The sequence below is a fragment of the Microtus ochrogaster genome, chromosome 10 (assembly GCF_000317375.1).
Source record: "Microtus ochrogaster isolate Prairie Vole_2 chromosome 10, MicOch1.0, whole genome shotgun sequence".
In the NCBI taxonomy this organism is placed as follows: Eukaryota; Metazoa; Chordata; class Mammalia; order Rodentia; family Cricetidae; genus Microtus; species Microtus ochrogaster.
Window position 1 is genome coordinate 43,421,737 of NC_022016.1, and position 15,234 is coordinate 43,436,970.

General features: G+C 51.4%; 1 protein-coding gene across 3 annotated transcripts in view; it reads left to right on the forward strand.

Moving 5' to 3' along the window:
* Spen (spen family transcriptional repressor) overlaps positions 1-15,234 on the forward strand; it is an 87,584-nt gene extending 72,350 nt beyond the window's left edge. For 2 of the 3 annotated variants that reach the window (XM_026782082.1, XM_005352897.2), the window contains exons 11-15: positions 3,990-12,015; positions 12,577-13,068; positions 13,209-13,403; positions 13,699-13,857; positions 14,160-15,234. In XM_026782082.1, the coding sequence (XP_026637883.1) occupies positions 3,990-12,015; positions 12,577-13,068; positions 13,209-13,403; positions 13,699-13,857; positions 14,160-14,291 (9,004 nt within the window). In that variant the 3' untranslated portion in view covers positions 14,292-15,234. The remainder of the gene's footprint in view (positions 1-3,989; positions 12,016-12,576; positions 13,069-13,208; positions 13,404-13,698; positions 13,858-14,159) is intronic. The other variant, XM_013348388.2, reaches the window with a different exon arrangement.

Below are 15,234 nucleotides of genomic sequence, written 5' to 3' on the forward strand. Positions count from 1 at the left end.
TTTGGTGATGATTCCTCCATTCTATGGACAAGGCATCACCTCTTTGGTGAGATGATTTCCCTCCATTCTATGGACAAGGCATCACCTCTTTGGTGGGATGATTCCTCCATTCTCAGACAAGGCAAGCGGCCTTGTAAGTGATGCCTCCATTAGGCTGACTGGGTCCCAGTCTTCTGTTGTCCTGGTCCCTGCTGAAATTATTAAGCTTCATGGACTCATCAAAATAAGTTTTTGACATAGGTGTGTGTATGTGTGTTTGTTTGTGTACACGTGCGTGTGTGTGTGCATGCATGTGCCAGAGGTTAATTACAGATGTCATTTCTTAAGAGCTGTCCACCTTGCTTTTTTATTTTTGAAACAAGGTCTCACTGTTGTCTGGGGCTCTACCCTTGCTTATTCTGTCTTCATAGTCCCAGTGCTGGGATTCCATGCATGTAGCCCCACCAGCCTTTTAGATGGGTGTTGAGAATTAAACTTAGGCCCTCGGGCTTGCAGGTACTTGGCTAGCACTTTAATTTTAGTTTTCTGTTCTGTTTTGTTAGGCTAAGAATCAAACACAGAACATTGTGCAAATCTTGGACATTTTAGTGCTGCGCTCTACCCTAGCTCCAGCTTGCTTAATACACAGTCTTTGTACTGTGGAGTTTTTGTTGTTTTGTTTTTGATAGTGTTGTTTCGTTTGTTTTGTTTGGTGTGGGTTTTTTTTTTTTTTTTTTGAAGCCCTGTCTTGCCATATAGGCTGGCTTAGTGACTTAATACTTGTAATCCTAGTACTGAGGAGCCTGAACCTAGATCCTGTATTCAAAACTACAGAGTAGCTAGGCCCTGTCTCAAGAGGAAACACACAAAGCATGGCATGCAACTCAGCAGTAGAATGCATTCTTTTTGTTTGCTTGTTTGCCTGTTTTTTTTTTTTTTTTGAGACAGGTTTCTCCTGTCTGTGTTCCTGGCTGTTCTGGAATTCACTCTGTAGACAAGGCTGGCCTCAAACTCACAGAGATCCACCTGCCTCTGCCTCCCAAGTGCTGGGATTAAAGATGTGCACCACCACTGCTCAGCAGAATGCACTTGTAACATGTGAGAGACCCGAGGTTCTGTCTAGAGCTGTGAGAACCAAAGATGTGGCTCCTACTGTAGTTCAGCAAAGCAGTGAACTCACTAGGCAGGAGTCTTACTTTGTTCATATTGGGCAGAATGTAATGTGTCCGGCTTCACAAAGGGAAGCACTTCCTTGCTTTGTGTATTAAAGTTACTCTAGTTCTGTGCCTAGTGACCTGGTGTTTTGTTGTTGTTGTTGTTTTTCTCCTTTTTTCAATGTTTTACTTTGTAGCCCTCACTAGTCTGGAACTTCCTGTGTAGGCAAGACTGGGTTCAGATTGAGGAACCCTGCCTTCCTCTGCCTCTTGAGAGCAGGGATCAAAGGCATGCACTGCCACATCCGACCAACTGTTACTGTGTTGCAGTGAGCCAAAAAGTGAGGTGAGAGCTGCAGAGACTGGGACTCAGAACCAAGCCTGTGCAGCTGGTGATAATATTTTCTAGAATGAACACACCTCACCCACCCAAGACAGCATGGTCTTCCAAGACTGGCTTTTTATCTAGAGCATGAGTGAGTGGTTATTGGTTGGATGTGGGGAGTGTCTAGGATGGAAGCCTGTGGTAGACAGTGTCTGCCCCTGAGGTGCATCTCCAGCTGTATTTTTGAGAGCGGTCTCACTGAGTTCCCCAAGCAGCTGGGATTACAGGCCTGTGTCATCACACCCACCAGGACTGCTATTTTTAACAACACATGTGATTTGGGTTCTAGTGGAAAATGGGCAGCCATTTCTTTTTGACTTCAATCATCACCACATGCTCATATACCATAGGCTGACCTATAGCTGATAAAATTGGCCTTGAACTTGTGATCTTCCTGCCTCCACCTCCTGAGGTTACAGGCAAGTACCACCATGCTTTGCTTTATCTGCCCTTGAGGAATTCTGCAGTTAGACATTTGTCACTGAAAATTTCTAGGGGGGTCAGTGGGATGGCGCAGCAAGTCGATGCTTGCCACCAAAGCCTGCATTGCACTAGAGCTCTGCAGCTCAGGTGAAGAGAAAGCCAAGGCTGCAGAGCGGTCCTTGAACGCTCACACGTGCTTTGATGTGTGCACATCCACGTACACATCATACACACAGCAGATGAGTATAAAGGAGCCAACTTCCCGATGAGAGGAGTGTGCTCAGTTGTCCTCTGCTGGACAGCTGCCTCTCGTTCTGAGTGCACTGCATGGGCAGCTGGAGGGAACATTGTATAGTGCTTGAAGCTAGACTTGATTTGTTAGCTGGCAGTTTGAAGAAGGGCAAAAAAAAGTTTTTAAGTAAATGTTGAAAGTTGGAACTAATTTTATTTTTAATTCTTTTGGGAAAGGTGGGAAGCATTTCGATAAACAAAACATACAATAAATACTTTAACCTTTTTGGTTTTTAGGGGTTTTTGTGATTTTTGTTCATTTTTCTCTTTAAGACATGGTTTCTTTGTGTAGCCCTGGCCATCCTGAAACTTACTCTGTAGATCAGGCTGGCCTCGAACTCAAAAGATCTGCCTGCCTCTGCCTTCCCAGTTCTGGGACTAAAGGTCTGTACCACTATGCCTGACAATAAACTTTGTTGTTTTTTGTTTTGTTTTGAGGCAGGATCTCACTATAACCTCAGCTGACCTGTAGCTTGCTTTGTAGATAAGGCTAGCCTTCAATGTCTGGAGACCTGCCTGCCTCTGCCTCCCAAGGACTGGGATTACAGGCATATACCACCATGCCCGGATAAAACATTTTTTTAAAGATTTGCTTATTTTTAGTTTATGCATGAGTGTTTTGCCTGCATATATGTTTGAGCTCTAAGTGTGTCTGGTACCCAAGGAGGTCAGAAGAGGGCATCACTTCCCTTGGAACTAGAGTTACGGAAGGCTGCAAGCCACTGTGTGAATTTTGGGAACTAAACATGGGTCCTTTACAAGAATAATAAGTGAGGTTAACTTTTAAGTGATCTCTCCAGCCCTGAGATTTAAACATTTGAAAAATTCTTTTTAAAAAGTTGATACAATTACATGTTTACTGGTACAGTGTGATATAACCTAATACATGTATATGGTACAGTACAGTGGAATTGCGGTAAGGAGCAGTGAGTGTTGACAGAGGTTTCTGTCCCACCTGGTCCTGCAGCCATTCTATCCCAAAGAAACACACAGAGGTCTACATTAGTCATAAACTGGTTGACCTATTAGCTCAGGCTTCTTATTAACTCTTACATCCTACATTAACCCATAATTCTTATCTGTGTTAGCCACATGGCTTGGTACCTTTTATCAGCAAGACAGTCTCATCTTGCTTCCTCTGTGTCTGGGTGATGACTGCAGACTGAGCCTTTTCTCTTCCCAGAGTTCTCCTGTTCTGGTTGCCCCGCCTATACTTCCTGCCTGGCTGCTGGCCAATCAGCATTTTATTAAGCAAGTACAGGAGACAAATCCTTACAGGGTACAAAGACCATTGTCGCACAGCAAGTGGGTCTTCTTAAACATTTGTCATTTATTTGAGATTATTGAGTTTCTTTTATAACAAGTGCTGGTCATGCATGGTTGTATACGCCTTTAATCCCAGCACTCCAGAGGCAGAAGCAGGAGATCTCTGTGAGTTGGAAGCCAGCCTGGTCTACATAGAGAGTTCCTGGCCAGGGCTCCAGGTAAAAACCTAGCATTTTACATTTGAATTTTATTTAGGCTGTCAGCTTTTAATCCTTAGCTTAGGAGTTGCTGCTAAACATCTGCAGTTGAGCAAGGGAAAAGTCATGCTAAATGATTCTAGAGATCTTGAGTAAGGTAGTTTCACTGTGCGCCCCAGAGAGGTCCATGAGCTGTCCTCTTGCCTCTGCCTGTGATGAGTGCTGCGATTGCAGAGATGAGACTACAGTGTTGAGAAGCAGAAGCGCTGACATAATCTTTTTGATGTTTGGTAGAGAGGAACGAAGAGGATCCTATGACTACAGCCAAGATCGGACATACTATGAAAGTGTTCGGACTCCAGGCACCTACCCTGAGGACTCCAGGAGGGACTATCCAGCTCGAGGGAGAGACTTTTACTCCGAGTGGGAAACGTACCAAGGAGAATATTATGAGTCCCGATACTATGATGACCCTCGAGAATACAGAGAATATAGGAGTGATCCTTATGAACAAGATATTCGGGAATACAGCTATAGGCAAAGAGAACGGGAGCGAGAACGGGAGCGATTTGAGGTTGACCGGGACCATGAGAGGAGGCCCATTGAGCGAAGTCAGAGTCCAGTCCACTTGCGTCGTCCACAGAGTCCTGGGGTGTCTCCTGCACATTCGGAGAGATTGCCAAGTGACTCTGAGAGGAGACTGTACCGCCGGTCCTCAGAGCGAAGTGGGAGCTGCAGCTCAGTGTCTCCACCACGGTACGATAAACTGGAGAAGGCTCGATTGGAGCGCTATACAAAAAACGAAAAGACGGATAAAGAACGGACTTTTGATCCTGAGAGAGTGGAGAGGGAAAGACGAATAATTCGGAAGGAAAAAGTAGAAAAGGACAAACCTGACAGGCAGAGACGGAAAGGAAAAGGTCATTCTCCCAGCTCTCAGTCTTCCGAGACAGAGCAAGAGAACGAGGGAGAGCAGCAGAGCCCTGAGAAAAGCCGGAGTTCTACCAAACTGAGCAGAGAGAAAGCCGACAAGGAAGGGCCGGCCAAGAACCGTCTGGAGCTCGTGCCTTGTGTGGTTTTGACTCGAGTGAAAGAAAAGGAGGGGAAAGTCATTGACCACCCTCCGATGGAAAAGCTCAAAGCCAGATTTGATCACGACACTGTTAAACCTTCAGCCCCAGGTCAGAAGTCCCAGGCCTCTCAGATGGAGCTGGCCAAGTCCGACTCGTCTACAGTGGAGTCCGCTAGAGGGAAGGCACTGAGGGAAAAGGCCCTTTCCAGCCACGTAGAGGCGGTGGATAAGGAGGGCAGGCCTAAACTTAGGAAGCACCTCAAGCCGGAGCAGACGCCTGAGGGCCTGAGCGCTGTGGACCTGGAGAAGCTGGAAGCGAGGAAAAGGCGCTTTGCAGACTCCAACTTGAAAGCAGAAAAGCAAAAACCAGAAGTCAAGAAAAGCAGCCCTGAGACAGAGGACACTCGAGCGCTTCTAAAGAAGCAGCCTGATGTGTCAAGAGACAGTGTTCTGGTGAGGGAAGGCGAGTCCCAACGAAAGCCCGTGAGAAAAGAAATCCTTAAAAGGGAATCAAAAAAAACCAAGCCGGACAGGCTTAATTCGGCTCCCAGCCCCAAAGACTGCCAGGAGCCTGCTGCTGTCTCCTCAGGGTCTGGCTCACGGCCCAGCTCAGATGGACACCCAGGCCTGGGAGATCCAATACACGCATCTGTGGAAAGTCAAGAAGCCCAGCCCAAAAAAGCCATCCCCTCAAAACCTCAGCCCAAACAGCTGCAGCTCCTAGATAATCAAGGGCCGGAGAAAGAGGAAGTCAGGAAAAACTATTGCCGTCTTCGTGAGGAGCCATCCGAGCATAAAGCAGGCCAGGAGAAGCCACACGCACTAAATGCTGAAGAAAAGCTTGGCATTGACATTGATCACACACAGAGTTACCGAAAACAGATGGAACAGAGTCGCAGAAAACAGCAGATGGAGATGGAAATAGCCAAGTCTGAGAAGTTTGGCAGTCCTAAAAAAGATGTAGATGAATATGAAAGACGGAGCCTTGTTCATGAGGTCGGCAAGCCCCCCCAGGATGTCACTGACGACTCACCGCCCAGCAAAAAGAAAAGGATGGATCATGTTGATTTTGACATCTGTACCAAAAGGGAGAGAAATTACAGAAGTTCACGGCAGATCAGTGAGGACTCTGAAAGGACCAGCTGTTCTCCCAGCGTCCGCCATGGCTCCTTCCATGAAGATGACGACACCCTGAGTTCCCCTAAGCTAATGTCAGTAAAAGGGTCCCCTAAAGTGGATGATAAGGGTCTCCCCTATTCTAATGTATCAATGAGAGAAGACCCCTTAAAATTTACTCCTTATGATTGTAGCAAGAGAGAACATGTGGCGGACATGGCCAGAATAAAGCTGTCTGTCTTGAATTCTGAAGAGGACCCGCATCGTTGGGACCCTCAGGGGAAACAGGACCCCAGCAGGTTTGACGTGAGTTTTCCAAACAGCATAATCAAGAGAGACAGTTTACGGAAGAGGTCTGTGCGAGATCTGGAACCTGGCGAGGTGCCCTCTGACTCTGATGAGGATGCTGAGCACAAATCCCAGTCACCCAGGGCCTCTACCTTCTACGACAGCCCTCGGCTGTCTTTTTTATTGAGGGACAGAGACGACAAACTACGTGAACGAGAGGAAAGACTGTCTAGTTCTTTAGAAAGAAATAAATTTTATTCTTTTGCTCTGGATAAGACAATCACACCAGACACTAAAGCTTTGCTAGAAAGAGCTAAGTCTCTTTCCTCATCCCGTGAAGAAAACTGGTCTTTTCTTGACTGGGACTCCCGCTTTGCTAATTTTCGAAACAACAAAGATAAAGAAAAGGTTGACTCTGCCCCAAGACCTATTCCATCCTGGTACATGAAAAAGAAGAAAATCAGGACTGACTCAGAGGGGAAAATGGATGATAAGAAGGATGACCACAGGGAAGAGGAACAGGAGAGGCAGGAACTGTTTGCCTCTCGGTTTTTACATAGCTCCATCTTTGAACAAGATTCTAAGCGGCTGCAGCATCTTGAAAGGAAGGGCGAGGAGTCTGACTTCCCTCCTGGGAGGCTGTACAGCAGACAAGCATCTGACGGAGTCAACAGCGTGAGTGACTCGGTCCAGGAGCCCGTGGTGCTGTTCCACAGCAGATTCATGGAGCTCACGCGGATGCAGCAGAAAGAAAAGGAGAAGGACCAGAAGCCCAAAGAGGCTGAGAAACAGGAGGACCCAGAGAATATTTCCAAGACCCCGGAACCTACCACTGAGACTAAAGAGCTGGAGCCAAAAGCCCCCGTGTCAGTTGGGCTTCCTGCAGTCACCCCCGTGACACCAGAACCAGCATCATCAGCACCAGAAAAGGCTGAGAAAATGGCGGAGGCTCCTTTGCTGGCAGGAGAGAAACCTGTGGAGCCAGCCCCCGTCTTGGAGGAGGCAAAGTTGGCATCTGAGCCAGTTCCTGTCCCCATGGAACAGCCCAAGCAGGTAGAGGTACTCCCAGGAGAAGGCTCCAGAGAAAGTCCTGTAGTGGTGCATCAGGCTACTCAAGAAAGCCCAGCTACCGAGCCCATCCCTTCTGTGAGTGCCGAGCCTCCCGCTCCTGAGACTGCAATTTCCAAGATAGAAAACAATATAGATCCAAAACCCAGCAGTCCCCAGCCGCTTTCAAAACTAACTCAGAAGTCTGAGGAAGCTGAAGAGCTAAGAGTGGAGAAGCCAGATGCAGCTCCAAGCATTGAACCCAGTGTCACTCAGAAACCTGAAGTTGTGCCTGAAGTTCAGCCCCCAGCGTCTGAAGATGTAGAGGCCAATCCTCCAGTCTCTGCGAAAGACAAGAAAACAAACAAAAGCAAGCGTTCCAAGACACCGGTCCAGGCAGCTGTCGCAAGCATCGTGGAGAAGCCCGTCACCAGAAAGAGCGAGAGGATAGACCGGGAAAAGCTGAAGCGGTCCAGCTCTCCTCGTGGAGAAGCACAGAAGCTGTTAGAACTGAAGATGGAGGCGGAGAAGATTACAAGGACTGCATCTAAAAGCTCTGGAGGGGACCCTGAGCTCCCTGAGCCTAGCCTGCCTCTCAGCCGAACCAGGCGCCGGAATGTCAGGAGTGTTTATGCCACCATGGGTGATCACGAAAGCCGCTCCCCAGCTAAAGAGCCTGCTGAGCAGCCCAGACTGACCAGGAAGAGATTGGAACGGGAGCTGCAGGAGGCCGTGGTAGTTCCCACCACCCCTCGGAGGGGAAGGCCTCCTAAAACTCGCCGGCGTGCTGATGAGGATGAAGAGCATGAGACGAAAGAGCGAGCAGAAACACCCAAGCCAGCTGAGGGGTGGAGGTCTCCGAGGTCTCAGAAGGCTGCAGCCGCTGGCGGGCCCCATGGGAAAAGGGGGAGAAGCGAGCAAAAAGCTGAGGCTGCTGCTGAGGGTGGTGCCCAGGTGAACACGAGAGAAAGCAACACTAAGTCCAGGGGTGACAGAGAAGCAGCCAGCGAGGCCAAACGTGACAGGAGAGACACCAGCACAGACAAAAATGGACCCAACACCTTCCCAGTCGAGACAGTGGAGAGAAAACTGCCTCCTGAGAAAACCAAATCAAAGAGGGGACGTGCTCGCAACACCAGGTCAGCAATGGACAGGGCTGCACATCTGAAAAGCCTGGAAATGGCCACCCGGGCTGCAGGGCAGGCTGTGGACAGGGAAGCTGGGCTTGTGGCAGTCTCTCCTGAGAAAAACAAGAGCCCCCCAAGGGAAAGTGTCTCCTCGTCTCAGCTGAAACATGACCCAATTGATCCTGAGAAAGAGAAGAAAGATGTGTCTGCCTCCACAGTGTCCCCAGGAGCCACACAGCTAGCCAAGCAGATGGAGCTGGAGAAGGCCGTGGAGAACATTGCAAAGCTCGCCGAGCCCTCCGCTGGTGCAGCTGACAAGGGAGCAGCCACAGGGAAACCTGCAGGTCCTGATGTGGAGGACGGCCACAAGCCTGCACACCAGGCAAGTGAGACCGAACTGGCGGCGGCCATTGGCTCCATCATCAATGACAGTTCTGGAGAGCCTGAAAACTTGTCTGCGTCTCCCTCCGTCCCCCCAGGATCTCAGCCGCATCTACAGGAAGGAACGGAGCCAGGGCCCTCTGGTGCCACATCTGGAACCTCGGCGGCAGATGCTGCTCCAGAGTCTTCTGGCTCACAGGGCAGTGCCTCGAACCCCTCAGCAGGTTCTGCAGACACCAAGGAAGCCAGAGGGAACAGCAGTGAGTCTGTACAGGAAGCCAAGGGGTCTAAAGTGGAAGTCACTCCTCCCCGGAAAGACAAAGGACGTCAAAAGACGACACGACGCCGGAAAAGGAATGCAAACAAGAAAGTGATCGCTGCCACAGAGACTCGTACTTCTGAGACCGAGCAGGCTCAGAGCGAAAGCCCTGCTGCTAATGAGGCAACAGCAGCACCCCCAGAAGCTCCCCAGGAAGAAAAGCAGAGTGAAAAGCCTCAGTCCCCTCCTCAGGAATGCACCTCTGACCCAGTCAAGACCCCACCTGCTGAGAGTCCGTGTCAGGAAAGCAGTGTTGAAGAAAAGACTCCATGCAAAGCACCCACACCCCCTGACCTCCCACCTCTTTCCCAGCCATTGCTGGTGGATGATGAACCCCAGGCTAGGTTCAAGGTGCATTCAATCATCGAAAGTGATCCGGTGACCCCACCCAGTGACTCAAGCTTACCTCCACCCACAATTCCTTTAGTGACAATAGCAAAGCTCCCACCCCCTGTCATTCCTGGGGGAGTCCCACATCAGAGTCCCCCCACTAAGGTGACAGAGTGGATCACCAGACAGGAGGAGCCTCAGGCTCAGTCTGCCCCATCTCCAGCTCTTCCCCCAGACACAAAGGCCTCTGACGTGGACACCAGCTCTAGCACACTGAGGAAGATCCTCATGGACCCCAAATACGTATCTGCCACCGGGGTCACTTCCACAAGTGTCACCACAGCCATCGCAGAGCCCGTGAGTGCTGCTCCTTGTCTGCACGAGGCACCAGTCCCTCCAGGTGAACCCAAACATCCTCCCTTAGAAGAAAAGTCAGCAACTCCAGTGTCAAATGCTTCTGACACACAGCCCTCAGAGGTCCCAGTAGCTGCTGACAAAGAGAAGGTGGCCCCGGTCATTGCCCCTAAAATCACGTCTGTCATCAGCCGGATGCCTGTCAGCATTGACCTGGAGAATTCGCAGAAGATAACTTTGGCAAAACCCGCTCCTCAGACCCTGACTGGCCTGGTGAGTGCCCTGACTGGCCTGGTGAATGTCTCTCTGGTCCCAGTGAATGCCTTAAAGGGTCCTGTGAAGGGCTCAGTGGCCACACTGAAGGGTTTAGTGAGCACCCCTGCTGGGCCTGTGAATCTTCTGAAGGGGCCTGTGAATGTGCTCACTGGGCCCGTCAATGTCCTGACCACTCCAGTGAGTGCCACAGTGGGCACGGTGAACGCTGCCCCGGCTCCTGTGAATGCTGCTGCAGGTGCAGTGACTGCTGCATGTGGCGTGACCGCCACAACAGGCACAGCAGCTATGACAGGTGCAGTGAGTGCGCCATCAGCAAAGGGCAAACAGAGGTCAAGCAGCAATGAGAACAGTCGCTTCCACCCTGGGTCTATGTCAGTGATTGATGAGCGTCCAGCAGACACAGGCTCTGGTGCAGGGCTGCGTGTGAACACTTCAGAAGGAGTCGTGCTTCTGAGCTACTCAGGACAGAAGACGGAAGGCCCACAGCGGATCAGTGCCAAGATCAGTCAGATCCCTCCAGCCAGTGCAATGGACATTGAGTTTCAGCAGTCAGTGTCCAAGTCCCAGGTGAAAGCAGATTCTGTCACCCCATCCCAGTCTGCACCCAAAGGCCCTCAGACCCCTTCAGCTTTTGCAAATGTGGCCACCCATTCCACCCTGGTCCTGACTGCCCAGACATACAATGCCTCTCCGGTGATCTCCTCTGTGAAGACGGACCGTCCGTCCTTGGAAAAGCCTGAGCCCATTCACCTCTCAGTGTCCACGCCTGTCACCCAAGGTGGCACAGTGAAGGTTCTCACTCAGGGCATCAACACACCCCCGGTGCTGGTTCACAACCAGCTTGTTCTCACCCCAAGCATAGTCACCACTAACAAGAAACTTGCTGACCCCGTCACTCTGAAAATAGAGACCAAGGTCCTTCAGCCAGCTAACCTGGGGCCCACCCTCACTCCCCACCACCCTCCTGCCCTGCCCAGCAAGCTGCCTACAGAAGTGAACCATGTTCCTTCGGGACCCACCACCCCAGTAGATCGAACCATCTCCCACTTGGCAGCCACAAAGCCAGATACACATACTCCTCGACCTAGTGGGCCTACACCAGGCCCATTCCCAAGGGCATGCCATCCCAGCAGCACCACATCCACACCACTCTCTACCAATGCCACCGTCATGCTGGCTGCAGGCATTCCAGTGCCCCAGTTCATCTCCAGTATCCACCCGGAGCAGTCTGTCATCATGCCACCCCACAGCATCACTCAGACCGTGTCCCTTGGTCACCTTTCACAAGGTGAGGTGAGAATGAACACACCCACATTACCCAGCATCACCTACAGCATCCGGCCAGAAACTCTGCACTCTCCTCGGGCCCCTCTGCAGCCCCAGCAGATAGAGGCAAGGGCCCCACAGCGTGTGGGCACACCCCAGCCTGCCGCAGCTGGTGTACCTGCCCTAGCCAGCCAGCACCCTCCTGAGGAAGAAGTCCACTATCACCTCCCTGTGGCTAGAGCTGCAGCCCCCGTGCAGTCAGAAGTGCTGGTCATGCAGTCTGAGTACCGACTACACCCGTACACTGTGCCCCGAGACGTGAGGATCATGGTGCACCCACATGTGACTGCTGTCAGTGAACAGCCCAGGGCCACTGAGGGGGTAGTAAAGGTGCCACCAGCCAGCAAGGCCCCCCAGCAGCTGGTGAAAGAAACCGTTAAGACTTCTGATGCCAAAGCAATCCCTGCCCCGGCCCCTGGCCCTGTGCCTACCCCTGCTCCTAACCCCCATGGTGAAGCCCGCATTCTCACAGTCACCCCCAGCAACCAGCTTCAGGGGCTGCCTCTGACCCCACCTGTGGTTGTGACCCATGGGGTGCAGATTGTGCACTCCAGCGGTGAGCTGTTCCAGGAATATAGGTACGGAGATATCCGCACCTACCATGCCCCCGCTCAGCTCACACACACTCAGTTTCCTGTCGCCTCCTCCGTCAGCCTACCCTCCAGGACCAAGACTTCTGCACAGGTGAGGAAGCCAGGTTTCCTCCCTACCAATTGGGCATGTGCTCGGGAGCTATGTGGTTTCGAAAGACAGGCAGGTAGGCCATCAAATGGTTCAGTGGGTGAAGGCATTTGCTTAAATGTGAGCCTGGCCACCAAGTTTGGTCCAGAACCCTGGTAAAAATAGAAAGAGGTGAACTGCAGAGTTGTCCTCTGAGCGCACACAGCACTTGTGTGTCTCCCATCGTGCACTCAGTGACCTTTAGCAAGGATCGTGAGCAAAGTACAGACAAGCTAGACAGGCCTTGGAGGTGGAAGGGGAGGGGGGGCTTCCTAGATGCACAGCGAGGAGTGGCTCAGATCATACCACAGCTCTTGGATGTGGAGAGACACTTTATACGGGGCCTCCTACCATGTTAGGTGGCCTTTTCCGTGAGAACACAGCTCCACTGGTTTTTATTTCCTGTGTGGCCTGACTGTAAGACAAGGGGGTGCCTCCCTCTGGTCCATTGAGTTCTTGTTTGGGAACTGGGGGTTTGTGCACAGCCCATCCTGACTGCCCCCTTTGTCTTCTTCCCAACTCTAGGGCCCTCCTGAAGGTGAGCCCTTGCAGACCGCGCAGCCTGCCCCATCTACGCAGCCCACGCAGCCTGCACCACCTGCTCCACTCTGCCAGCCCTCTCAACTTAGCCAGCCTGTCCAGCCGCTGAGTAGCAAGATGCCCCAGGTCTCCCAAGAAGCAAAGGGGACTCAGACAGGAGTGGTAGAGCAGCCTCGTCTCTCAGCTGTCCCTGCCAGCCGGCCACCTGAGCCCCATGTTCAGGTTCAGAAGGCACCAGTGGACACAGGGCAGCCAACCCATCCCTCACCTGTGTCAGTCTCCATGAAGCCAGACCTCCCAAACCCTCTTCCTTCTCAGGCTGCCCCAAAGCAGCCATTGTTTGTCCCTGTGGCCTCGGGCACAAGCACCCCACCTGGACTGGCTCTATCTCACACTGAAGCCCAGCCAGCTCCAAAACAAGATTCTTCTCCACACCTGACTTCACAAAGGCCTGTGGATATGGTCCAGCTTCTGAAGGTAAGATGGGCAGAGGCTGCTCTTGACACCCTGACTCTGTTCTGTCTTAAGTGTACCCCAATCTCTTAGTTTATAAGCTGCTTCCAGGGTCGTGCTGGGCATGCCATGATCCCATCTTTGTTTTGTTTCACGGTAAGCAGAAATACCCCATCGTGTGGCAGGGCCTGCTGGCCCTCAAGAACGACACGGCTGCTGTGCAGCTCCACTTCGTCTCTGGCAACAATGTCCTGGCCCATCGGTCTCTGCCTCTCTCTGAAGGCGGTCCCCCGCTGAGGATTGCCCAAAGGATGCGGCTAGAGGCCTCACAGCTGGAAGGAGTTGCCCGGAGGATGACAGTAAGACTTGTGGGCCCTGGTAAATGCCTACGCAATACTCAGGGAGGGAAGAACAGGTAGCCTCGGGGCTAAACTCCTGGCTGTGATAACTCTTGAAGTGGGCTATGAAGGACAAACTTGACTTGGGTAGAGAAATAAATTCCTCTAGTCTCAGAAGTGAGCATACATGCTTGCCCTCATGCACACGCACACACGTTAGTGTGGTGTGACACAACCATCTTAGAGATGCCTGGCTCCTTTGGTAGAACTCATGCTCTTTAGTCAGGAGACCCCTAACCACTCACCTCTGCTCCAGGTGGAAACAGATTACTGTCTGCTGCTGGCTCTGCCCTGTGGTCGTGACCAGGAGGATGTGGTGAGCCAGACGGAGTCCCTCAAGGCTGCCTTCATCACTTACCTGCAGGCCAAGCAGGCAGCGGGGATTATCAATGTTCCGAACCCTGGCTCCAATCAGGTTGGTCCACTGTCCCATCCCTACCCAACGCTTGTACACACAGCTAGGACCAGTTTAGGTCAGGGCGGGAGGGCTGACCCAGCCAGGAGTTCCCAGAGGAGATGGGTAATGGCCACCAATTGCCCATCCTGGAAAGAAGGGGGGTGGGGTTGGGGAGGCATTGGCCTTGAATTATAGAAGCTGATGACACCCTGTCCTGACTGGGGGGGGAAGGGGGGGCTGTTAAGGCCTGCCAGGTACAACAGGCATTGAGCCGGGCAGTCATGGAAGACAGGGGTCTCACTTTGTTTCTCTTCCTCCAGCCCGCCTATGTGCTGCAGATCTTCCCACCCTGTGAGTTCTCGGAGAGTCACCTCTCCCGCCTGGCCCCTGACCTCCTTGCTAGCATCTCCAACATCTCTCCCCACCTCATGATCGTTATTGCCTCTGTGTGAGGCTCTGCTGCAGAAAAGATGAACGGACAGAACCGTGGACAACGCAGCCAGGCAGAGGGGAAGCTGCTGAGGGGCAGACTGCCCTGGCTCTCCCGCCCACCCAGCTCTATGGACAGACCTCCTCTGGGGGTGGTGCTGCTTGTATGTTTACATGAAATTCTCGCCCAGGACAGACCACCAACCCATGGACTCACAGAAACCTTAGGGGCTGGCCTTCTTTGTTCGGAGAAAAGGAACAAGGCAGTGGGAGTCTGTTTGTGTTCAGCAGAACAGCCTTTGCACTGGATTAGTGACTTGCACAGCGAACACAGGTGTGGCTCTCTGGACATGTGGACGGAGCACACCGCGGACTCTCATGCAGGACTCGGGACTTGTGCTGAAGCCTTGGTGTCAAGGAACATTTCATTGGGTATTTTTGCCCTGTCGCCTCCTTTCTTCCCTTCTCATCGGACATGTCATTGTTCTTAATTCTCCTGCCGCTGCCACCACCTTCGACTCATCGGATGTACAGTTTACAGTTGAGTAAAAGCGAACAGAAGGATTTTCTTTCTTGGTCGGATGTGCAGAACTTGGGATGTGTATATATAAATATATATATATAATATATATATATATATAAAATACTGACTTAAATCAAATTTCCCTGACATACTTTTTTTTAATCTGTGCCAAAAATGTGTTTTCAAAGAAAATCTTATTTTCATACTCAGACTTTATACCGTCACTCATTTGTATAAGTGCGCTTCGTTACAGCACGGGTCCCACTCCGGCAACATGGAAGTGTCACACAGCACCTGTACAAAAAGACCTGGCCAACTCCCTCCCTCTTCCTGTGACTTGGACCTCTCCCTGACTTCCTAACACTTATTAATTTATGAAACTGTTTTTCTCAGCGCAGTTTTGTTGTGTGTCCATTGGATTACAAACTTTATTAAAAAATACA